We start from the raw sequence: 24,840 nt of genomic DNA, 5'->3' as shown, positions 1-24,840 counted from the left end.
CACCAAGCTCTTCTAAGCACCAGCAGACACCTCAGGTTTCACACCAGAGCAACGTGCTCTGCATCACATTTGGCGCCTCATCACTCACCACCCAACGTGAATTCATTATTAATAAGCTGAGGAAAGTTCAGAAATCCAGAACAATCCCAAAGCTGGGGCCTGGTGCCTTCCCAAAGTGCAACCACCCTGCTGAGTCCGGCTGGCAGAGCTTGAGGAGGACAAAACAAGATGCTCACTTGTCCTTTCTGCACACATTAAAAAATACAGAAAGAAATAACACCTGGAGAAAAGGAGGATCAGGGGGACCTTGTGGCTCTGCACAACTCCTGACAGGAGGGGACAGCCAGGGGTTCAGGCTCTGCTCCAGGGAACAGGAGGACAGGAAATGTTGCACCAGGGGAGGCTCAGGTGGACATCAGGAGGAATTTCTCCATGGAAAGGGTGGTCAGCTATTGGAAGGGGCTGCCCAGGGAGGTTTGGAGTCCCCATCCCCGTAGGTGTCCAAGGAAGGACTGGAGGTGGCACTCTGGGCTGGGGACAAGATGGGGATCTGGCACAGCTTGGCCCTAAAGATCCTGGTACTCTTTTCCAACCTGAATAAATCTGGGATTCTGCGAAATGAAGAGTTCTGGACAAAGCCAAGATTTCCAAGAAGCAAGTTCAGTTTCTTGCTTTCCTTCCTTCCCCCTTTTTGAGCAAGACACTTTATTTTCAGGGAGCTAATGAAGTGAGATGCTCTGTCACCATTTTAACAGCTCTCCCCCCCTTCTCCTGGCTAATCTGTATTCAGAGTACTTCACCACCAAGTACTGATGATATAAAAGCTGAAACTAGTGCTAAAAAAAATATATATACACATCATTATTGACTCCAGCAGCATTATTAATGTGCCACAATGCACAGCTAACAAGAAGCACAATCAAGAACATCCAAATTGATTTTTAATATTAAGAAGTCCATTAAGTGAAACACCCTGGATGCAAAGAGTAATCACATCACCCTGAGCTCTCAACACTGGCTCTTGCAGAAAAAGCAAGATGCTGATTTAGACTAACACAAGACATTATCCAGAGGCAGATGTTTTGGCATCTGTCTTGTGGCAACTCAGAATCACAAAGCAAGTGACTTTTGATGTTCCCTCGGACCTCCTACATTTCACTGAGGGCCACTAAGGAGCTGGAACTTGGCTCCTGCTCTGGCACCATCCTCCAGGAAGGCAAGGACAGCATCGGAGCATTAGCTGTGCTCACCCAAAAAACAATCTGTGCCACAAGAAAGGATTTCAGAGCTTGGAATTAAGCAAAACTCAAAACCGCCTCTACACGTGGCTATTAGAAAATTTGCAAAAGCTTCAGCACTACACAGAAAATGTCCCCAGGGTTCTGCTGGGCAGGAGAAAAAGAGTTGAAGGCTGGAGAGAAGAGGAACTCATCCAGCTTCTGGTCAGCGCTGGCAGAGCATCAGATGTGCCTGGGCTGGTGGTGAGTCAGGCCATATCCTCCAGCTGAGGGTCCCCAGGAGAGCAGAAGTGACCAGAAGTGGCAGAGCTGCAGCTCCACACCCACTCCTGCCTGATGTGCCCCCATCCCTGCCCTTCCCTGGCAGCAGTGCTGCACCCACCCCATCCTCAGCCCAGGGGCCAGCCTGCTCAGGGACAGCAGTAACTCCACCAACAGCAGGGACAGCCTCAGGAGAAGTCCCAAATCCAGCCAAAGAACCCCAAAAACTCCATCAATGGCAAGGACAGCCTCAGGAGAAGTCCCAAATCCAGCCACAGAACCCCAAAAACTCCATCAATGGCAAGGACAGCCTCAGGAGAAGTCCCAAATCCAGCCACAGAACCCCAAAAACTGCATCAATGGCAAAGACAGCCTCAGGAGAAGTCCCAAATCCAGCCACAGAACCCCAAAAACTGCATCAATGGCAAAGACAGCCTCAGGAGAAGTCCCAAATCCAGTCACAGAATCCCAGATCTCAATCAACAGCAAGGACAGCCCCAGGAGAAGTCCCAGATCCAGCCACGGAACCCCAAAACAGCTGGGGTTAGAAGGGAGCTCTGGAGATAATCCAGTCCATCCCCCTGCCAAGGCAGGTGACAGGAGCACATCCAGGAGGGTTTGGAACGTCTCCCTCAGAGAAGGAGGCTCCATGTCCTCCCTGGAGGCTGTTCCAGTGCTCTGCCACCCTCGTGGAGAGGAGTTCTTCATGTTGAGGTGAAGCATCTCACGTTTTAGTTTATGTCCAACACACGCACAGGTGCAACATCCCAAATGTCACAGGCTCACTCTTCAACCCAAGGAAAGGAATTTAGAAACCCTCAAGTCCTTCCCAACACAGCACTCCAGGCTAAACCCACACAAATTACGTCAAAGCTCTCCTAGCCCAACTTGGTGTTCCAGAGCTCCCTGTGAACATCCCTGAGGCACCAGCCTCCTAATTCTTCAAGCCTCTCCTTTGCCGTGGCAGGAAATTCTTACTGCACTAAGAGGGTGTCTTTTACTAAGCATTACTACAGCAGTGAGCTTAATGGAACAACTATATTTAACAGGCATTTCAATGACCATAAAAATCAAGTTCAACACACTGAAAGTCCTCTTGCACTGCTGTGGAAACAGGAAAAAAAATGACAATTCACCCTAACAGTGAGCTGATGATGCAGAGCAAAGAGCCTAAAGCAAGGAGGAAATGAGGTGATGGGAAGATGCTTTCATTTCCTACTGTTCTTCCTCCTCAGTATTTCTACAAGGGAAAACAAAATGAAAATTCCTCTGTTCCTGTCTCAGGAAAGCCTCTGGAATGGGAGAAAAAGGATGAAGGGAGTTTGAGGCTTTTTACACATCAAACCTTAATTTATTTTCTTTGCCATCACATTATCAGGCTGTCTCCAACAGCAGGAGTACAGACCCCAAGTCAAAGAAACCCCAAGGAACTTGTTCTGCTTTCCCTAAAGGAACACCCAGAGAGAGGAATGACCTGCTGAGAGCCCCAGCAACACTTTCCCCCTCTCTCCCAAAACAGCCAGGCTAGGGCAGAAATGGGAAATCAGCGACGCTTTTCCTCAATTTGTACCTCACACCAGAACTGGGGGGAAAACGTCACCATGGGAGCCAGTCAAACAGTGCTGAATGCATTCAAAGATAAGAGCAGCATTTTGCAAAAACAGGGAAAAATTGTTTTGCTCCAAAGCAGGGGCAATCACATGCTCCGGGCGGCTTCCAGCGGACTTGGCTCGGCCACTGGCCCTAACAAAGGGTCACTGTCCAGCACTGGGGCAGCTCTCACAGAGAGTTCATATCCCTGAAATTCTGATTTCCCCACCTCAGAGAATCCTGTCAACCCACACCAATCTCTACTTTCACTCTGGAAGAAATAGGAAAAGTAACTGGTATGATCCCACTATTCATTAAAGACCCAGCATCACGATTTGCTCCATAAATTCAGACTTCTGGGAAGGGGGAAAACCAGAGTAGGGGAACACCCTAAATCTCTGCTTCCAGACCCTGAGCTCCACAATTTTGGCACAATGAGAACACACCTGTACATTCACAAGCATTTATTTTATAATGAGTTAATTTCATAATTCTAAAGCCTTTTCTAGCCTAATCACTGAGTATTCCAAGTTGGAAGGGACCTACAAGGATCATCAAGTCCAACTCTTTTTTTATTATTATTATTTAAATTATCAATGATTTTAATATGTATATAGCGCAATAAATTAATATTTTAAAGTTGGTATAGCCCAGTAATCGATCCCAGATGTACACAGGAATTCCCAGGTGAGAACTTGGCTCCCCACTGCTAAGGCACCCTTCAAGCCTACTGAAACACATCAAAAATAACAATTACACTTCCCTCCCTCACTGCCCTGAGCCTCCAAATTGCCCTTGTTAATTCAGAATAATTCAAAGCCGTAACTCCTTCCTTCCCAAGCATAATTATCCAAGGAAAATGTATTTTAAAAACCCCCTGATGGTCACACATTAATGCCAGGACGGTGATTAAAGTGCCACTAACCCAGCAGTAACTCGCTCACCTCTGCTGTAAGAAAGGGAGTATTTTAGTTATTCTTTCCCCCTCTTTTGGCAGGTTATTTTCCCAGCACCACTCCAAGAATTCCCTGAAAAGGGGGGAGGCATTAGCAGCCAGCACATGCCCTGGGCAGAGCAGGGGCCAGAGCCAGCTCCTGGCCAAGGAGCAGATTCACGCTGTTCCTAGCACTGCAAACAATGGCTTAAGGGGACCAATTTCCCTGCCATGATTCCCCAAATCTGCTTCCATGTCTGTTTGGAAAGCTCCAACAGGCAGCAAAGTTTGTGCTAGACTGGACAGTCTAACTTTCTCCTTAAAACATTTGCTTCCCTGGCTGAAAAAATACTGCATTCATGTAAAATCAGTGGTTATTTCTCAATTCAACTCATCTCCACTTGCAGCACCTCTGCCTCAAAATAGAACTACTAAAAAACCAAATTAACGACAGCCAGCACACTCCACACTCAATTCATGTCCAGCAAACCAGTTCATTTTTGATCTATAAATCACACATTTGCCCTGGCTACGTTTGGGGAAAGCATCCTCTGAGACACCTAGAGCACTCAGCAGTGGGACCTGTGTTGGGAAATGTGGGGAGAATATTTCTGCAATTTTCCTGGAGGAATCTAACTCGGTCCTCTTGCTAAGTAGCCTTCAGTGTTCTGGAGAAAAACAATTTAAACTTTAAAAATGTTTCTTGCTCCATGAATGACCCATGAGCAATAGGAAGCTGCTGCATGAAAAGGTAACAACACAAATTCTGACACGTGCAGATGCAGCAAAAAGGGAAACAACTGTAGAACTCAAGATTTCATCAATGATCACCAATATTTTACTTTTCACTCAGTTTACCCAGGCATTTCTCAAAGCTGTCACTACCCATACCCTGAAAACCTAAGCTGGCACGCAATTATTCTAGCTCCTCTCCACAAAATTATTTCGTATTTTCCACACTTTTTATATAAATGTCATGGAAGCATCCAGACAGCCCTTTACAAATATAATACATGAACTCCTGGTCTTAAAAGTTTTTATTCTCATTTAAGATCAGCACGCTGTCTTATAGATGGTATCACACCCAGACTGTAAAAGCTTGCAGTTATGCCAATATTTTAAATATTCAAGCCCCAAAAGTATTAAAACTCCTGGTTTTCAGCCAAGAACACGTTCACCTTTGTGTGCTCTAACTGTGGAAACTGCAGCTGTTGCAGGAAGCCCAAACTGTACTTTCTGTGTTTAAGGCAAAAACCTGAACCAGTTCCATCAGTCATCACAGCCCAGTAAATAAACAGAGGCCTCCTCTGCAGAACAAGTGATTGATAAAAATCTACTAATAAATCACTTCAAGAATACATTCAACTAGAAAATCAAACCCGAGCTGATCCCACACAAAGCTTCCAACAAAGTCAGCAGCACCACAACAGAGTCATTCTCTCAAGTCCTGACTAAAATGTGATTATCTGGCTATAGCCAGTCTTTATTTTTTGGGAATAAGAATTCCCTCCCCACAGAGCTCAAAGCAAGATACTGTAGTCACTCCTTGAAGAGTCAACGGATTCTTAAAGGAGGTTTGGGATATGTTCCCAAAAACACTTTGCTAATCTTTTAATGATTCTGAGATCATCCAACAGTCAACCCAGCACCAGGGTCACCACCAGCCGTGTCCCCAAGTGCCATCTCCACACGTTTGGGACACTTCCAGGGCTGGGGACTGCACCACCTGCTGGGACCCCATTCCCAGTTTGGCTGCAGCACTGCCTTCACCAAGCCTTTGCCATAATCTTGCACAAGCACCACCTCCATCAACATCCCAAAACAGGGGTTGAGCAGGAGAGGCACCCGACAGAACCCAAAGTCCAATTCCCATAATCAGCACTTCAGAGACAGATCAAGACCTTATAAAAAATTCCTCACCCATCAGCACCTCCTGGAGTTCTTCAGGGCAGCAATGCTCAGCATTAGAGCAATCCCATCTAACTGCAGATGTCCCCATTACCAGATAAAAGGATTTAAAAAACACACGAGATGTTTAAGTCTTAGTTCCAGACAAACACTCAGAAAACAACCAACAAATACAAATAAAGTGTAGTGTAATAAATAGCAAAAAAATATCTGGCTGTGCATCAGAAAGTTTGGGGTTGGTGTTTTGTCCCATTTGACTCACACGCTGTGGAAATTACTGGCCAAGAAATATCTCTGCACCACTGGCCAAGAAATATCTCTACACCACAAAAAATCTGTTCTCATCTCCAGCCACTTCAGTGTCAGCAAGGACAGCTGTTTCCACACCAAAAAAGCTCAATGACTGAAATCTCTGGAAAAAGGACCTTTACCCAGTGCTTTGTCACATGTCACTAAGTTAATTTTACAAAGGAGTCAATGCCAGCTGTTTGTGAGGCAGTCCCAATGCTCCAGGAATTCTGAGCAGCCCCTGTGCACACTCCTGCCATGGCCTGGACAAAATGTTTGTCTCTTTTATGCCCAAATGTCAGTGAGCAGCACCAAAAAAGGGCAGAGCAGCACAGTGGAGGTGACAGAGGTGGCACACAGATTGTCAGCAGCTACAGAGGTGTTGCTGACAGGGAAGGACAGAGCTGGATCCTGCCATGCCAAACACAAACCTTCTACAGATCAACTCTGATGTGAAACAGAAGCCAAAATACCTCAGTTTTTTTTTAATTCAATTGCCACAAATTTTTTTTTTTTTACAACCAGTTTGAGTCACACCATTTACCCTTCATGCTGGAAACTTCAGAGATCAACCCACAGAAGGAAAAGAAAAATAAAAAAAACAAAAACAAAAAGCAAACCCACATGATACACCAGGCTCAGACAGAAGGAAATAAAATGGGCTCTCAAGTCTTCTCCACCTAAGATTCTTGGTCAAAGAAAGTGATGGATTGATGGAACACCAACACCTACCAGTCATAGCAAGAAAAATACAACAAGCAAGACTGAGGCAGTATAACAATGGGAAAAAAGGTGAGCAGGAAGGAAGGAATTCCTGCAGGGATGACAAGGCAACAGGTGATGCCTGCAGAAAACTGGTGGGAATTTGTAAGGACAAAAGAAGAGAAATAAAGGGGAAAAAAAAAAAGAGGCTGGACACCAGGTAACATCACCACTACCTCGGGTTAGGCACAGCATACTAAAGGCTTGAACGTAAGCATTGTTTTCTATATTAAAGCTAGAAATGAGCCATGAAGTGATGCAAAAGAAATTAATTCTCCCACAGCACCCCAAAGCAGCAGGAAAAAGTCAAAGTCAATCAAACAACAGCTGCTGGACACATCCTCAAAACAGTAATTAAAGATTTCTTGTCATGTTGATGTTAGTTTTCACTCATACACTCCCACTTTGAGACTGACCTCATATTTATCAACAGAAACATTCCCACAGGCCCTTATCTCTAACTTCCCTGGCCCAAGTGACACATTTCACCATCTCTGCACAGTGCAAGCCCTCCTCCACAGGACAGCATTTACAGGGCACTCCAAGCCACCGCCTCGATAATCCCCAGCCCTGGCAGGGCAGGATTTGCTCACTGCAGTCATAGGCACAGCAGATTTTTTCTGAAAGCCAGCGTCCTTTTCAATCCTTCACCATCTGCCTCAAGACTCACAAACCCAAATTCTCATCAACGGCTTCCATCTGGCTCAGCACAGAGAGATTTCCTGTGGCAGGCTCTGCTACAGGAGCACTTTTTCCTATTACCAGTTGCTTCCACATCATTTCTGATCCACAGACACTGCACACTCTGCATGAAGCAACTCCTCAATAAAAGCACCCAACTCCCTGCCCTGAACCATTCCCTGCTGCCAGCATCTTTTCCTGCAGACCAGCTGGCACGATGAGGAGGATGCTCCAGGCTAAAGCAGCAGCTGGGAGGCAGGGAAGGCAAGAGTGGAGCTTCCCATCATCCTGTACCTCTGCCCACTCCCGGAGGCACCGGCAGCACTGGGGTTGGCCATGTTCTCCCTTAATTCTGATTTTTTCCTCTTATTCCATGCATGAAAATTGGGAAAACCCTCCTAACACAGCCCAGCTGAAGGTTTTTGGGCACAGTGTGGACTCATCTGCTCCTTGTCCTTCTGGGATACTCAAGTCCTGCTCTGAGTCCTGGTTTTCCTTTTTATTCCATGCATGAAAATTAGGAAAACCCTAACACAGCCCAGCTGAAGATTTTTGGGCACAGTGTGGATTCATCTTCCCTTGTCCTCCCAGGACACTCGAGTCCTGTTCCGAGTCCTGGTTTTCATTTTTCTTCCATGCATGAAAATTAGGAAAACCCTAACACGGCCCAGCTGAAGGTTTTTGGGCACAGTGTGGACTCATCTGTTCCTTGTCCTTCTGGGATACTCAAGTCCTGCTCTGAGTCCTGGTTTTCCTTTTTATTCCATGCATGAAAATGGGGAAAATCCTCCCAACACAGCCCAGCTGAAGGTTTCTGGGTATGGTGTGGATCCATCTTTCCTTGTCCTCCCAGGACACTTGGGTCCTGGTTTTCCTTTTTATTCCATGTATGAAAATTGGGAAAACCCAAACACAGCCCAGCTGAAGGTTTTTGGGTAAGGTGTGGCTTCATCTGCTCCTTGTCCTTCTGGGACACTTGGGTCCTGTTCCGAGTCCTGGTTTTCCTTTTTATTCTGTGCATGAAAATGGGGAAAATCCTCCCAACACAGCCCAGCTGAAGGTTTTTGGGCACAGTGTGGATTCATCTGTTCCTTGTCCTCCTGGGACACTCGGGCCCTTTCCCTCCCAGATGTTATTTTATTCCATCCAGCTCCCGGCCGGTGACGCCGGCACTTCCGTGCTTTGTTTGGATAAGCAGGAGGAGGAAGGCAGAGCAAACACAAACACCTCAGGCTGCACTTGCAGAAGACATCTGTGTGTCTCAAGAGGCTCTCAGGTATTACAGAGGCTCCGTGTTGGAACCCTGGATGCTGAGAATTTTAGACTTTCTGGGCTGAAAGGCACAGACCTCCAGGAAAACACTGCATTCGAACTAGAAACAGTAAAAAAAGCTTCCAAAATTAATTAATAACAATAAAATAAGTGTATAGATTAAATAGGAGTGTGATATTTAATATCAAACAGTAAAAAACTTAGATTTTAAAGTTTTAAAATACAGTAATATATATAAAACTAGGTAAGTTTTAAAGCAGTAACTAGTCCTTCTACACCTTCATGAGTTTAAGTAGTATTTTGTAATTAAACAAAAAAGTCCACAGAGTACAGAACACAAGTAATTAGTTAAGTTAAAAATAAAAACAAAAATAATTTGTCATTTCTCAAATAGATTCTCCTTAAAAAACCTTATAAAAATAGATACAAAATAATTTTGCAACTTGTTAGTAAAAGATTGCAAAACTCACAACTTATAAAACTGTAATATAAATAAGAAGTAATAAACATCTAAATCCCAAAACACAAAATACCATCTCAAACACTTTCAATCCCAACCCTAACCCAAACAAAAAGAGAAAATATAATAATCAACATTAGCTCTGCACTCTCTCCAGTCCCAAGCGCCCACCCTGCACTGCCAAATGTTCCAAATGCTCCAGGAAGCTCTGCCAGCACCAGCCAGGACCTCCCCAGGTCAGGCCAGGAGGTTCCTCCTCAAGGGAGATCATTCCTGACGCGCTCCCCACGTGGGACAACGGGATTTCCCAAAACCCCCAGACCTGCTCAGCCAGGCAGCTGCTCCAGCAGGTTTTCCACCTCGATATTCAATCATTTCTGCAGCACATCCATAGAAGCGGCACAGCCGCTACAAGAGCAGGGATGTACAAACAGAGTGCCTCAAAAACCCAAGTGCCTCCAAGCACAAACATTGATTATGTACAATTTTTGCTGCCATTCCCATTCAGAAATCACACAGCAAATCCTGTTCCACTCACTTGCTCGTATTTTCTACTGGGGAACACAAAGACATTTTGCTACTCCAACACCCTCAAGGCAAAATCAGCCACCAAAACCCTCTGCAAACACATTCTAAAACGGGCTGTGCTGAAATAATATAAGCAGCACTCGAAATAAAGCAGCAGTGCTAAAAAAAAAAAAAAAAACATACAAAAACCCCCAAATTCATGTATGGCAGCCAATGGTTGCTCCAGTTCTTCATCCATCTGTTTGTTTTGTTACGTATGGGGTACATGATTACACATAATAGTTCTCAATGCAACTATTTCAGTTTCGTTACAAAGCTACATGGAGCAGAAAAATATTTCCAGAAATATTTCATATTTCTGCTGATGAAACTGAAATGCAGCAACTGCAGCTTCTTGTATTACAAATCTTTACATCAGAAATCAGATTTAATGCACAAATTACATAAATATGAGCAGATAAGTCTATAAATATATAAATGTTTGCACAACTACAGTCTGAAAAGGGAGAGAAAGTTTCAGAATTACAAGAATTCTCTCTTATTGAACATTTTTTGGTTTAGACAGGGCGCAATTTCAATTCCTCCTCCCCCAAGCTAAAGGAGGAAAGTATTCCAATAACTCATCAAGGAATTCATTAAAGCCTTACTCAGAAAATTACTATTGTCAGAACAGCCTTGGGGGCCACCACAGGCTAGAAAACAGAACTAAAAACACTTTTAAGTTTAATAAAAAAGAAAAAATCTGACTTGTCAGTGGTCTACCACCCTGCCAAAGAATACCCCTAAGTAGGAGCAGCTCCACAGAGTATTTTGAGGAAGTTTTGGACTTGCAGGAAGTCAAAGGGGAGAGGCAAAACGGACACCTTGGATGGAATAAATTCCTGAAAACTGGATTGGAGGCAGTCCCTTGTTGGAGCTTCCATTCATTAAAGAGGATTCAGCCCCAGCTATTCACCTCCAGCTGGACACAACCCCAGGTGTTTAACAAGAGCTACTGGATTTCAGTCCTGCAGGACCACACTGAAGGGTGACACAAAGCAAAGGATCTTCCACATGCTCCACAGCCAGCACAGGACAAACTTCAGAAACACCAATATTTAAAGGAAAAATCATCCCAACTCTTACTCCTGCAGCTGCAAGCTGACAGAGGGGCTTCCCAGAGAAGGTTTGATTTTAAGTTGCCTCTGGTTCCCCGCCCCCTCCCTGAAGCTTTGCCTTTGCAGAAAGGAAAATGACTTCGTAACACAGAGAAATCTGTGCCAAGTGTGGCAAAGAGCCCAAAACCAGCATTGTCTGAGTGCACCTAGGTCAGGCATTTCCAACAGAACAGATAAAGGGATAATTACAAAACCCACCAAGGTGCTACTTGAAGTCAGAGAATCCCACAATGGTGTGGGTTGAAGGGACCTTAAAGCTCATCCCATTCCACCCCCTGCCACCCACCTTCCCCAGGGTTACCCCAGGGTGACCCAACCTGGCCTTGGACACTTCCAGGGATGGAAATACCAAATCAAACACCTTAAATCAGCCCCCTGACTACTGTCACTGCCATACCTGCATACCGTGTAAAGTGTAAAAGTTCACTTTTCTACCTCCTTTCTTATTTTCTAGGATAAAGAGTAAAATCGCCAGCTGAAAAATCCCTAAACTGATTGAAAACTTCCTTTGCACAGTTAAATAAAAGCTCTGTATTATGGCCATAAGCAGCTGGCTACCTGAAGTCAGCTTGTGCCCTATGAGAAAAAATAATTCCTGGAACACCCCACCGGGAATCATTTCTCAGAACAATCCCAGCTTGTAATGTTGTTGCTGACCTGGATGAAAACAAACAGGAGTCCACCCTCCCTTCCACTTATCTGGTAAGGCTATCCCTCTCCAATCTGTTGTTTGCAACAAGTGTTTATTGACAGAGAACAATAGCGGCTGCTGAGCAAACTGGGAGGAGCTGGGCACAAGCCTGCAGTCCAACTCAGGTCATTCCTGTAGGAAAAAGTGTGGTGCATCTTCCAGCCCCTGCCCGCTGCTTCAGGAGGTGCCAGGGATGGGGCAGCACAGAAATGCAACCGTCAGCAAGCAGGGAATTAAAGGGCATTGGAATACAGAACCATGGAATGGTTTGGGTTGGAAGGAATAATAAATCCCCATCCAGTGCCACCCCTGCCACAGCAGGGACACCTTCCACTGTCCCAGGCTGCTCCAACCTGGCCCTGGACACTGCCAGGGATCCAGGGGCAGCCACAGCTGCTCTGGGAATTCCTCCCCACCCTCACAGGTAACAATTCCTTGCCAATATCCCATCTAATCCCATTCTCTGTCATTTTAAAGCCATCTCTCCTTGTCCTGTCCCTCCATCCCTTGCAGGGAGGCTCTCTCCATCTTTCTTGTCAGTTCCCTCAGGCACTCTAAGTCCACAATGAGGTCACCCCAAAGCTTCTCTTCTCCAAGCTAAACAATCCCAATTCTCTCAGCATTTCCTCCCAGCAGAGGGATGTAACAAATAAAATCCTGGTCTGGGTGTCCATGGGATGTGCTGGCTCCAGGAAACTGAACCTGCATGTGCTCACTCCAGTGCTCTGATCAATGCAGCAGCAAATCTTCCACAGACATTTTACACTTCCACTTTTGCTCCACGGGTTTGGGATGTGTCACAGCACAGCCCTGCTGTCACTGACAGCAGTCACCTGTCCTGTCCTGCCAGCCAGCTCCAAACCTCACAGCACAGCAGCACTAAAATCACCAAGACTCATTCCTAAGATGCATCTTTTTCAACCTCCTTCAAACGTTTCCTTCCCTGCTCTGAGGCACAAATGTGCACAAGATCATCACCTTAAACAAGAGTCTACACATGCCACCACAGCTCATCACAGCCTGGATTGTGACTCCAGGGTTCCACAAAAGCCTTAAATCTGTCCTAAACCACCACAGCCCTCCTTGAAGCAGCAGAAGAGAAGAAGCAGTACTCAGCTGTAGGATTTACTCTTGATAAATCCTTATACCCCCCTTCAAAGAGACATTACAAAAGCAAAACTCAGCTACAAAACTTTTAAGTCATGATCATTGTATCAACTCTTAGTCCACCAACTCCTTAAAGCTCTCCCCTAATAAAAAAATGCATATATTTCTATGTACCTGGTGGGAAGGGATTTCCATAAAGCCCTTTGGAAAAGCTATCCCAATCTCAGAGAGGCACTAAAACACTCTGACCATGAAGTGTGGCCAGTGTCCCCACCTAAAATTAGGCTTGGTATTATTTGCCAAGTCATGACACACAACAAACTCACCAGGAACAAACAGAAATACTGGAACTCACTGAATTTGGAAAAAAACCTCCAAGAGCATCAAGTCCAATCCCTATCCCCACTTTGTCCCCAGCCCAGAGCACTGAGTGCCACATCCAGTCCTTCCCTGGACACCTTCAGGGATGGGGACTCAAGCTCTGTAACTGGGAAGCTCTCCATTTACATCTGACCATCCAAGGGCATGTAGTACTAATTTTCTGTTTCACCATTTATTCAATTGGAAAAAAAAAAAAAAAATTGAACTACCACAGCAGTGGTCTGATTATTCCATATGACCACAAAGGCATTTTAAATACCATATTTTTTAAGCACAGCACCAGCAGTTCTACCTCACTGCAGTTCTCAGCCCAAAGGAAAAGGGGCAAGGAACAGCAGAATTCGGGATTTGGAAGCTACCACAGCCACTGTGCACTGTCTCAGAGGGGCTGGTCAGGCTCCCAGGCCTCCCAAAGCAGCTCCTTGCATCCCTTTTCCCCAGAAGGAAAAGCACCGAAATTACAGCTCTCACATCACACTAAAAGCAGGGAATGGGAGACTGAGCCGCCACGCTCCACGGCCACTTGGTGACACGGAGGGGACACAAACAGCTCTCAGGACCCTCTGAAGTCCCGTGGAGGAAGCCACACAGCCACACTCCTCCCCACCGACTCGGGGCAAGGGATGAAAGGCAGGATTGAGATGAAGGACAAGGATCTGCAGCGCTGGGAAAAGCTCCGCCAAGGAAGCCGATCGTGTCCCTGTTCCGCCTGGCTCCCCACATGTTACCCTAATATCCGTATTATCCCATTAGATCCACACCCATTCCTCCTGCAGCCGAGCCCTGAGCTCTCTCAGGAAGCGGAGCTGAGTCACTCTCTCAACTGCCTGCTGAGATAATGCCTCTGCACAGAGGCTCGGGACAGCAAATTCACTTTAGAGGCATGCAGGGCATCCAGCAGCATCCCCAAATCCCACTGCGGCAGCGCTCCTGAACACACCTGTGTCCTACCAGCTGTCACCACAGGCTTCTTGGCATCACTCCTTCCAGCTGCATCACAGCCAGCAAATCTTCACCTCTTGAGATGTTCAGAAAACTCTGTTGTGCACAGGGATATACACCAGAGGAGGGGGAGAAGGGATATGAATGTGTTATATGAGCACACGTGTGTATTTTATATTTGCACAACTCTATATGCAGAACTCGGAAAAACATTTCCGAGTTCCCACTGCTATGAAATAAACATAACCACAACAACACACCTTCCTGATATTTCTGCTCGGGGCAGCCTGCACAGAGAATCCCAGAATATTTAGGGTTGGAAGGCACCTCCGGAAACGATCCAGTCCATCCCACCTGGAGCAGGTGACACAGGAACACGCCCAGGTGGGTTGGGATGTCTCCACACCCTCCCTGGGCAGCTGCTCCAGAGCTCTGCCACCCTTCATGGAAAGAAGCTCTTCCTCATGGTGAGGTGGAACTTCTCCTGGCTTAGCTCACAGCCGCTGCTCCTCACCCTGCCACTGATCACCACTGGAATGAGTCTGGCACCATCCATTTGGAGATATTTGCATGGACTGATGAGACACCCAAAGCGCTGTACATTATGTTTCACCAAGTCCCATTAGCATTCCTATTAGGGATTTTCTCCCTGGCAGACAATACTGAGTCAACATCGGCCCCAGGACTGGTCATGGCAAATAGGAAGGAAAATAGTCTCAAGTCTGAATTTTCGGGTTAACAGTGCTGTCTCCAATTCTGTTTGGAACTACACAACTGTTGCATCAACCTCTCCATCTCCACAACCTCCAAAAAATAAAACATCAGAAGACTCACAGTGCCCTTTCTTAACAACACAGAGGTCCATAAAACACATAGAACCAAACTGAATATTCATTTTCTTTAGAACACCAAAAAGGAGCTATTCCTCCCAAAGCAGCCTATAACAGAATGGCACAGGCAGTGAATCCAGTGTTCAATTAGCTCTAAATTTGATTTATCTCCGTGTGACACTTCATCCACTTTCAACTCTCACATCCCTGTCACGCAGCAGAGAATTCCCTGTTTGGCGAGGATCTCAGCCTCCTTGCAGGGAAAAGAAAACAAACTATCAGAGAAACATAAATCTACTATGAAACCATTACAAACACCTCTGCAGAGCAGTGGACACAAAAAACACCAACCAAGAGCATCGCCTTGGGCTTTTTCAAACTGGGAGGGGTTTTTAATTCTTAAGTTACATTTCAATCCCTTTTTTTTACAACACATGCAATCCCCCCACACTGGAGATGCAAGTACACTTAAGCTATGTTATCAAACAATCAAGTCTATTTCACTTTTTTCTCTCATGTCATTTTCAAATCAATTTCAAGACATTCCTGGAAAGCTGGGCCTGGGCAGGCATTCCCACCACAGCACCAGCCACGGAGCTCCTGCGAAAGAGGAACTTGCTTTCGAGTGCCACTGGGTCGTAACAGCAGCTCATACTACGTGACAATTCAGTCATTCCAAAACACCCATCCCACACCACCCGGCAGAAAACCTGGAAACCCAACGAGCGACTGCCACGGGTGGCACTTCTGCTTCCCTGTGCTTGTCCTGCGTCCTCAGCGCTGGAATTACCCACAGGTCCCACACACTGGAATTGGGATTTTCTAGTCAATTTTAAAAGCCAAGCGGTGGTTTTCTACAGACACACAGAACTTAAAATTAATTCCCACAATTCTCTCAGGTTTTACTCAGCCCCAGAAACTCCCTTCTTCCTGCTCGCTTTGTTTATGAGGTTTAGCCGTGTTCTTCTATGAAAAGTTGTTCTTCACAATCAATTCAGCCCAAGAACTGCGGTGGGCATTGAACTTCACGTTTCCAATTTGAATAGTCAGATTTATTATTTCCTTCCCCCAGACAAACGCTCACTCACGCCAATAAAGTTTTCTGCACCGCACCCCCAAAACAAAACCTTTCTCTCCAAACGCAGCATCTTTAAGCTCGTGCCGGGCGCTCTCGGCACAAACCTCCCCGGGGTTTGGTCCCGTTTAGTGCCGGCGGGGATGTGTGAGCCACCAGCTGGGAACAATCCCCCTCTGTTCGAGCGGGACGGAAGGAGCGGAGTAGGAAATGGATCCCAGCGCGCCGGGAAAGCTCCGACCTGTGCGAGCATCACACTCCCACGGCACCGAGAGCCGCGCTGCCTGCCCCCGCGGAGGGACAGCACACAGGGCACGGGCTGGGCTCCCACGGGAGCCGGCCTGCCAGCGCATCCCGCTCCGCCGCGGGCAGGCAGAGCCCGGCGTGAAAACAACTCGGAGCTGCTCCGCGCAGCGCTCGGGGAGCGACAGGAACGCAGCGGAGGGAGAAACGCAACTCCTCCCAGCGGGGCACGGAGCTCCCGGACAACTCCTGGAGTCCCTGGGAGCCAGGAGGAGCCGGGCGGGGGAGGCAGGAACCGGAGGGGACTCGGGGGGAACACGGCGCTCCATCCCGGCCGCGGAGCGGGGAGCCGGGCGGGCACGGGGAGGCCGCGGCCGGGGGCTGCCCCAGTGCGCAACAGGCGGGAGCGGGGCGGGCGCGTCCTCACCTACGCCGTACTTCTCCTCCCTTTTGGTGGGCACCCAGCGGGTCATGGCGCCGGGAGCCGCCGGGATGCCGGAGCCCCGCTCCCTACGCCGCCATTTTCCGACCGCGGGACGGGAAAAGTTTCTCCCGACGGCGGAGTCATGTGGTGCGGGCGGAGCCAGCCCGGCCGGGCCCGGCCCGCCGCCCCTCTGCGGCCCCTCCGGCCAGCGGCCCGGGCCGGCCGGCGGCGGGCACGGCCCCGCGCGGAGGGAGCGCCCGCCCTGCCCCCGGCCCGCTTCGCCGTGCTCCTCCGCCTGCTCCCGCTCGTGTCCCAGCTGTACCCGCTTGTGTCCCGGTACCTCCCTGCCTATTCCCGGTTATGTCCCGGGTGTACCCGGTTGTGTCCCGGTACCTCCCCGCCCATTCCCGGTCGTGTCCCAGGTGTACCCGCTTGTGTTCCAGGTGGACCCGGTTGTGTCCCGGGTACTTCCCTGCTTATTCCCGGTTCTGTCCCAGGTACCTCCCCGACTATTCCCGGTTATGTCCCGGGTGTACCCGCTTGTGTCCCGGTACCTCCCCGCCCATTCCCGGTCGTGTCCCAGGTGTACCCGCTTGTGTTCCAGGTGGACCCGGTTATATCCCGGGTACTTCCCTGCTTATTCTCGGTTGTGTCCCAGGTACCTCCCCGACTATTCCCGGTCATGTCCCAGCTGTACCCGGTTGTGTCCCGGTACCTCCCCGCCTATTCCCGGTCGTGTCCCAGCTGTACCCGGTTGTGTCCCGGTACCTCCCCGCCTATTCCCGGTCGTGTCCCAGCTGTACCCGGTTATACCCCGGTACCTCCCCGCCTATTCCCTGTTATGTCCCAGGTAGACCCGGTTATATCCCGGGTACTTCCCTGCTTATTCCCGGTTGTGTCCCAGGTACCTCCCTGCCTATTCCCGGTTATGTCCCGGGTGTACCCGGTTGTGTCCCGGTACCTCCCCGCCCATTCCCGGTCGTGTCCCAGGTGGACCCGGTTGTGTCCCGGGTACTTCCCTGCTTATTCCCGGTTGTGTCCCGGGTACTTCCCTGCTTATTCCCGGTTGTGTCCCGGGTACCTCCCCGCCTGTTCCCGGTCGTGTCCCAGGTGTACCCGGTTATATCCCGGTACCTCCCCGCCTATTCCCGGTTAAGTCCTAGGTGTACCCGGTTAAATCCCAGGTGTACCTCCTCGCCTATTCCTATTGTGTCCCGGTACCTCCCCGCCTATTCCCGGTTGTGTCCCAGGTGCACCCGTTTAAGTCCCGGGTATCTCCCTGCTTATTCCCGGTTATATCCCAGGTGTACCCGGTTGTGTCCCGGTGCCTCCCCGCCTCTCCCCGGTTATATCCCAGGTGCCTCCCCGCCTCTCCCCGGCCGTGTTCCCGGTGCCTCCCCGCCTCTCCCCGGTTATATCCCAGGTGCCTCCCCGCCTCTCCCCGGCTGTGTGCCCGGTGCCTCCCCGCCTCTCCCCGGCTGTGTGCCCGGTGCGCCCGGTCGTGCTCTCTCCCAAAGTCTCTGGCTGCGTCCTCCCCGGGGGCGCGGCTTTAAAACAAAGGTTTTTCTGCAATGTTTGATGCTTGGAGCGGGATGCCCGTTCGGAGGTTGCCGTGCGGGAGCTGGGCGAGCCCGGGCCAGAAGAACACTGTGGGGCTGAGCGAGGCCGAGGGCGGGTGTTGTAGCTGGGCCGGGAAAATCCCCGGTTCCGATGCGGGCTGGGGGCAACCGATGGAGCAGCCCCGGGAGAAAGAAGGGCTCGGGGTCTGGTGGTCAGAGTTGAACCTGCCCCAGCCATGTGGGGAGAAAGCCTCGAGTCCTGGACTGACCCCACACCATGGGCAGTACGGAGGAGGGGAATTCTGTCCTGCTGCCCCCTGCCCTGGGATCCAGCATCAAAAGGACGTGGAGCTGCTGGAGCAAGTCCAGAAGAGGCCATGGAGACACCCCAAGGGCTGGAGACCCTCTGGAGCCAGGCTGGGGGAGCTGGGGGAGCTCACCTGGAGAGGAGAAGCTCCAGGGAGAGCTCAGAGCCCTTCCAGGGCCTGAAGGGGCTCCAGGAGAGCTGGAGAGGGACTGGGGACAAGGGATGGAGGGACAGGACCCAGGGAATGGCTCCCACTGCCAGAGGGCAGGGATGGATGGGAGATTGGGAAGGAATTTTTGGCTATCAGGCCCTGGCACAGGATGCCCAGAGCAGCTGTGGCTGCCCCTGGATCCTTGGAAGCGTCCAAGGTCAGGTTGGATAGGGCTTAAAGATGATAAACCTTCTGATTTCTAGACCCAAGTCCAAAATCTTGTCCAAATCTTGCATCTCCTGGCTAATTAAGTGTGGAATAAGTGATTACAAAGGAACGAGCAAGGGAAGTGGACTTCCCGTTCCCAATCCCTGTAGTCTTGGAGACATCCAGGACTGTGCTTTAAAAAATAAATAAAGCCTTTAGGAAACAGAAAATAAAGTGTGTAAAAGTCACGAAACAGCAGAGTCCTAACACTTAAAAGGAATAAAGAGAAGTGAAATGACAGACTGGCTGTCATTTGCTAGGATTAGTCCTCTGCCAAAGGGGAAGCCCTTTAGCACAAATTTAAGGATTAAGATAGATCCAGGGTTGAATCTTTTTTCTCCTTATTTTCTTGTGTAGTGTGGATGGCAAAGGACCAGTTTCTGCAGCAGCACTTTTGCTGTCAGGTTTTGAGATCAAGTACTCAGACCCCTGAACGAGTCTGCTCCTCTTTCCTTGTACCTTCCCTTTTCCCACCCTTGGGATTGGTTTTCCAGGACATCACGGACACGTTCAAACTCATCCAGGTTTTATTGTAGCTGTCCTGCAGAATCCCAAGGGGTGATGGGGCCAGCTGCTGCACCTTTGTTCATTCTGCCCAGGAGTGAGGACACCAAAAGGTTCTCAGAGCCATGGCTTGTCCTCGTCATCCTGCGCTAATGGATCAATGATTTAGAGCCTTCCCAGAGACAGCTTACAAGGGAGCTCTTTGATTTCACACCTTTATTTTCGTAAGGGAAATCAAAGTGAATTGACTGAAATGCTGGATGTGCTCACTCTGTGCCTTTAGTCACCGTTGGTTTTCCACAGCAGGGAAAGTGAAAAGCAATAATATTTATTTCCAGCTATGAATATTACACCCTTTTATACAGCTGGTGAGTTATTTTTGTGGTGCTCCTATATATATGCAGCAAAACTGCCAGAGCTGTTCAGGCCTCAGGTGCTTTAGGGTTTTTTGAGGCTATTCCTGGAGCATTCTGTAAATCTGGAAGCTGATTGACTTTTCATTTACATCACTGATAACCAGGAACCACTTCTGTGGAACCGTGGTGCCTTTGCAGGTCTGGGGTGTGAGCAGGGGACACAAAGCAGCACACTGACATTAATTTAAACCTGTAGTTAGTTAATAAATGAGTTATTGCTGCAGTCTGTCCTTTCTGGGCCTCAAGGTTCAAAGCTGAAATGTGTTTGTTTCTCTTCTGAGGGAGGCCAGGGGAGCACTCGTGTTTCCCTTCATGAGAAATGTGCTGCTGCCAAGCTTTCTTCAGGTGTTAACCAAGAGTTAAATTAAATTCTCCCAAAATTTGGCACTCCTTAGTCCCAGCTTACCTTTATATCTGCACTAAATGGGAATTATATGGACACCAAAGATCAAGCACAAGCCTAAGGCAGGAAGCGCCAGGTTCAATAAAATGAAAGTTAAAGAATTACTTATAACTTCTACATATTAAATCCATTCAATAGCACAATTTATGTTGATGTCAGTGAAAAAGAAGAGGTTTGTCCTGTTGTCTGATCATGATCTGTAACAAATATAACAGAGCTGATCCCGTGACCACCATAAAGCCTCACTGCTGCTGATGAGGGTCTATATTCATTTTACTGCTTTCCACATTCTCATTTTAATGAAAACATGTTACAAGGAGAGCTAATGCTATTAAAAGTTTGATAACCAGTAAAAAATGCTTTTTATTCACAATGCATAAATATCCCATTGCTGGCGTTTTACAGCTAGGAAAAAATGGCAATTTTTTGACTGTGATATGGAGAAAATAAAAGATTTTTATTTTTTTCTCCAGCAAACGTAACATAAACTGTCCTGAAAAAAAGCATTTTTCATTAAACTGTAAAATGTTCAAGCTGATATATTTTACATGCTTAGACATAATATATTTCTTTGCGCTGTGCATGTGGTTTTTCATTTATTAGGAGGAAACTGAAAAATGCTTCTTTCCACAAAACCTGAAAGTTTTATCACATCCTTATGTCAACTCTTGGGGTTCTCATCTGATTTTTTTTTCATGCATCACACAGAATTGGAGACACTTCTCTTGGAGCAAAGGAACATTCCTTTTCATTTCTTAGTTCCAAGAAATCCAAACGCAGTATTTGGCCATGAATGGTGTTTGAAATTCTTGTCACAGCATCTTTTCTAAAGGATGAATGGAAACAGAGCTGCTGCCCTGCTTGAGACAGATTTGCAATAAAAAAGAGATGTTCCACAAATGTACAAATATGATCAAGATTTGTTTCATGGTTATTGCAGATGACTACACCAGGGGAATGTTTGTTCCATCTCAGTTAAATATCACAAGTTTTTGTAGTCATTTCTTTTCATTGACAGGCCTTGTAGGTAAATTCAGCATTTTCAGACAAAACACATAAGTAGTTGTTGTGCACCCACAGTGCAAATTCTTCTTGGAAATATTCCTCCCAGGAGGAGTTGGATGGACTTATAAAAAAATAATGTAATCACTTTTTGGCTTTTCTGTTTGCACTAAAGATATTCTGTTGGAAATGCTATTACTTCCATTCCAGCTGCTGATCATCTGTTTTTGCTGTAATTTCCACGAGAGCTCAATGACCTCTGTGTCTGTGACTGGCTGCATGTTCCATGTTTGGGTGTACACAAAATAAGAGGTTTTTACACCTGGTGGGAAGAGGCTTTTAATAAACACTCTGGTTTACAATGTATTGCAATGAATCAGAACAGAAATAAAATTACATTTATGAGTTTGTGTTGTAAAAATGGCTTCAGCCTTGGCTTTGCAGATAGCTGTTAAATGTCTGATTAGCTTGGGGGTCTCTTGCAGGTGAAAGTGAACCACTTTCAGAGAGAATTAAGAAGCCAGAGTTGTGTTTCCTTTGACATTCCTGCTGGCTTCTGTCAGACAAGGTGTAGCATCCACAAACTGGACAAAGTTTGACAAGAGCTGGAGGGAAGTTTTGTGTTTTTGAAAGGTGCTCAATAATCTTTCCTCTTCCTCTCACTTTCATAGAAGCATTTTGATTATCTCTGGGTGTGTCTTCAGCTTTTCTTCCAGCAGGATGACATTTGGGATGCCCAACACGCTGCATGCAGGGCTGCATTTGCCAGCAGAAGTGTTCAAATGCAACATTTGAATTTATTTAGCTCCTGGGATGTCATTGCACTGCTTTAGGGTGTTTGAGAAGGGTTGAAGAGACCTTCCATCCTGCTGCCTCCATCAGCAGTTTCTGCCTCCCAGCATTTGAATTTTTATATTCAGAGATTATGGGACTATTAAGGATTTAGAGGGTGATTAATTATTTCTTTCAGAGAGAAGTCCAGAAAAGAGCCAAAAATACTAATTTATTAAGTAATATTATTTTATTAAACTGTTTATATTTTAGCCTAAAAGTGGAGCTTGGCTGTACATAATGAAAGGCATTATTTCCTAAATTATGTTCCTTCAGACTGTGCTGCTGGAAGTGATAGAAAACAAGGAATCTTCAGAGGGGTTGGGTGTTTAGATGCAAATGTGTGAACATCTCCCAGGTACTCTTTACAAATGCACAGAGGTTCCCAAAGTGATGTGGTTTTGGAAGGATGGGATTATTATGGATACAGCTTCGTTTATACCCTGGTATTTCATCCTGTGTTCTGTAATAAAAAATGCTTTTTATTACTGCCACAATAAATGGAAGCAGTTTCATGTCTACAACAGGGGGAAATCTGATTTCTGACCATGCCGGAGTGTGAGGTTTTGCATTCTTCAGGGAGATTTATGGTGGGTCAGTGCTATCACTGTGTGCTCTGAATAAACACCATTTACATAAAGAGCAGATCTTTTGTCAGAATCATCTCAGGCATCACCATAAGGACATTTTATGTGATGTCTTGGGCATTGGCTCATGAGCTCTTTCCCTACAGGGTTTTTTTACCCCTCACCCTTTCCAGGATGTTCATTCCTGCAGGACTGAGGCAGCTAAAATCCTCTTTTTTTTTTTTTTTTTTTTTTTTTCCAACGCTCTGCAGCCAGAAATTTCACCAAATCTAAATAAACTTTTTTATTCCCAGCTAAAGTACTTGCTAGCAGGAGGAAGATACCCTCACTCGTGTCAGCGTTATTGACTCCAAAAGCACACAAAAGTTAATTTTTTAGCAGTTCCTTGCACAAACTGAGCTTTAATTCTTATAAATAGCAACAGAGTCAGGAATATCTTTGCAAATTTTACAGTCAAGCCCAAAGCAGTTCAGGGAAAGGGTTGTACAAATTAATCTAAAATACAAATCAACTTAGAGTTCACTGTTGTGGCAGCCTCCTCCTCTTGGCAACACCTGTGAGTAACCAACAGTACAAGGGTTTATGTGGTTGTGGGGGTTTTCTGTTGGTGTTTACTGGTACATTTTTCATATAGTTGATATCTACACTCAAAATGAGATTATGAACTCAATTTACAAAACTCTCAGACAAATTCAAATATAACTGACGAAGCAAAAAGCTGGATGTAACAAGTCGGGGATGAATCATTCCCAGAGAGTCAGTAAAGTTTACCTGCATCAACTCCAACAGATCTGTGATCTTAAAGCTGTGTTCAAGCTCACAGTAAAAATAAAGAGCATTTTCCAAAGATGTTTTCTGGGACTGTATTCTGGTAAAGCTGTTACTTATTAGAAGCCCAGTAATGATGACACAGAAGAGTGCAGGCTGGAGTTGCAAGCATCCATTATTCCCGGTAATAAGGCCCAGCACTCATGTTGCACTTAACATTTTGAAAGCACTGAACAAATATTAACTCTCTTGTGATCCAGGGAGGTTTCAGGATCTCCGTTTGCAAGGGGGAGGCAGCTGAGCTAAGGACAGCTTTTTAAAGTGTGACAGGCATTCAGAAATTGGGAAACTCAGAATGCCAGGCCACTTCTGTCACCTCCTGATGATGTGATTTTCCCAAGGCCAAAAGTGACACGTTAGCTGGGGCAGGGTTAGACTGGATGATTTCCTCGGCCTGCAGACAATGTTCCCTCTCATCCTTTGATGAACGATACAAGATGACAATGAGAAATGACAGAGAGAGGGAACATGATGTACTAGCACCTGCTAGAAGGTTTGAAAAACTGGTTACTGGAAAATGGAGTGCTTGAAGCAACGAGGAAAATGAGATTGTGGGAACAAAGCACCGGGTGGATTCACAGAAACGGCCTCCACATATACAATGTTAATTTCTGAAGGGAAAAAAAACACCATGCCATCAACTCTCTACCCAAATTTTATCCATCGGAGCCCTTGGAAGACCAAGTTAGGAAGGGATGGGAGGGTGCCCAGGAGGCTGCCTGTAGTGCAAGAAGCTGACATGGCTTTTGACAAGGGATTGATCCAAGCAGTTGGCAAACCCTGCTCAGGGAATTGTGCAGCACTGACAGGGTCTGGGGGCAAGTGGTACCATTATCTCTCCCTGGCTGCTCTCCAAAACTGGGTTTCTAAATGGATTTCTCACTGCAAACTCTGGTAGGCTTTCCTACCGAGCAGGATTGGTTTCCTAAAGTCTTTTGAAAGGCCTTCTCAACTGTGCCTTAGGACAAAACCTTTCCTCTCCTCTGCCTTTCGATGGAGACTTCAGTTCAGCCACTCTCAGGGGAGATGATGGGGTGGCAACTCCACACCTTCCACCTGCATCACCATGGTAGGTCCAGCTCCTTTGGGAAAATCCCAAATAATTCTGTTTAACCTTGTAGCTCACAAATGACTGGAGCAGCTCAAACTAGCTTCTCCAAAATGAGGTGTGATCTTCCCCTGGGGACAAAGAGCAAGTCACAAACTCAGCCAT

At 47.0% G+C, this 24,840-nt stretch overlaps 1 protein-coding gene across 2 annotated transcripts in view; it reads right to left on the bottom strand.

The window, feature by feature from the left end:
- Positions 1 to 16,955, bottom strand: part of DOCK1 (dedicator of cytokinesis 1) — a 273,275-nt gene extending 256,320 nt beyond the window's left edge. For both annotated transcript variants that reach the window (XM_068198299.1, XM_068198300.1), the window contains exon 1: positions 16,776 to 16,955. In XM_068198299.1, coding sequence (XP_068054400.1) covers positions 16,776 to 16,821 — 46 coding nt within the window. In that variant the 5' untranslated portion in view covers positions 16,822 to 16,955. The remainder of the gene's footprint in view (positions 1 to 16,775) is intronic.
- Between the last annotated feature and the right edge of the window lie 7,885 nt (positions 16,956 to 24,840).

Source organism: Anomalospiza imberbis, chromosome 8, assembly GCF_031753505.1.
Source record: "Anomalospiza imberbis isolate Cuckoo-Finch-1a 21T00152 chromosome 8, ASM3175350v1, whole genome shotgun sequence".
Taxonomy (NCBI): domain Eukaryota; kingdom Metazoa; phylum Chordata; class Aves; order Passeriformes; family Viduidae; genus Anomalospiza; species Anomalospiza imberbis.
Note: the sequence above shows the minus strand (reverse complement) of the source record. Positions and strands in the feature narration are given on the sequence as shown.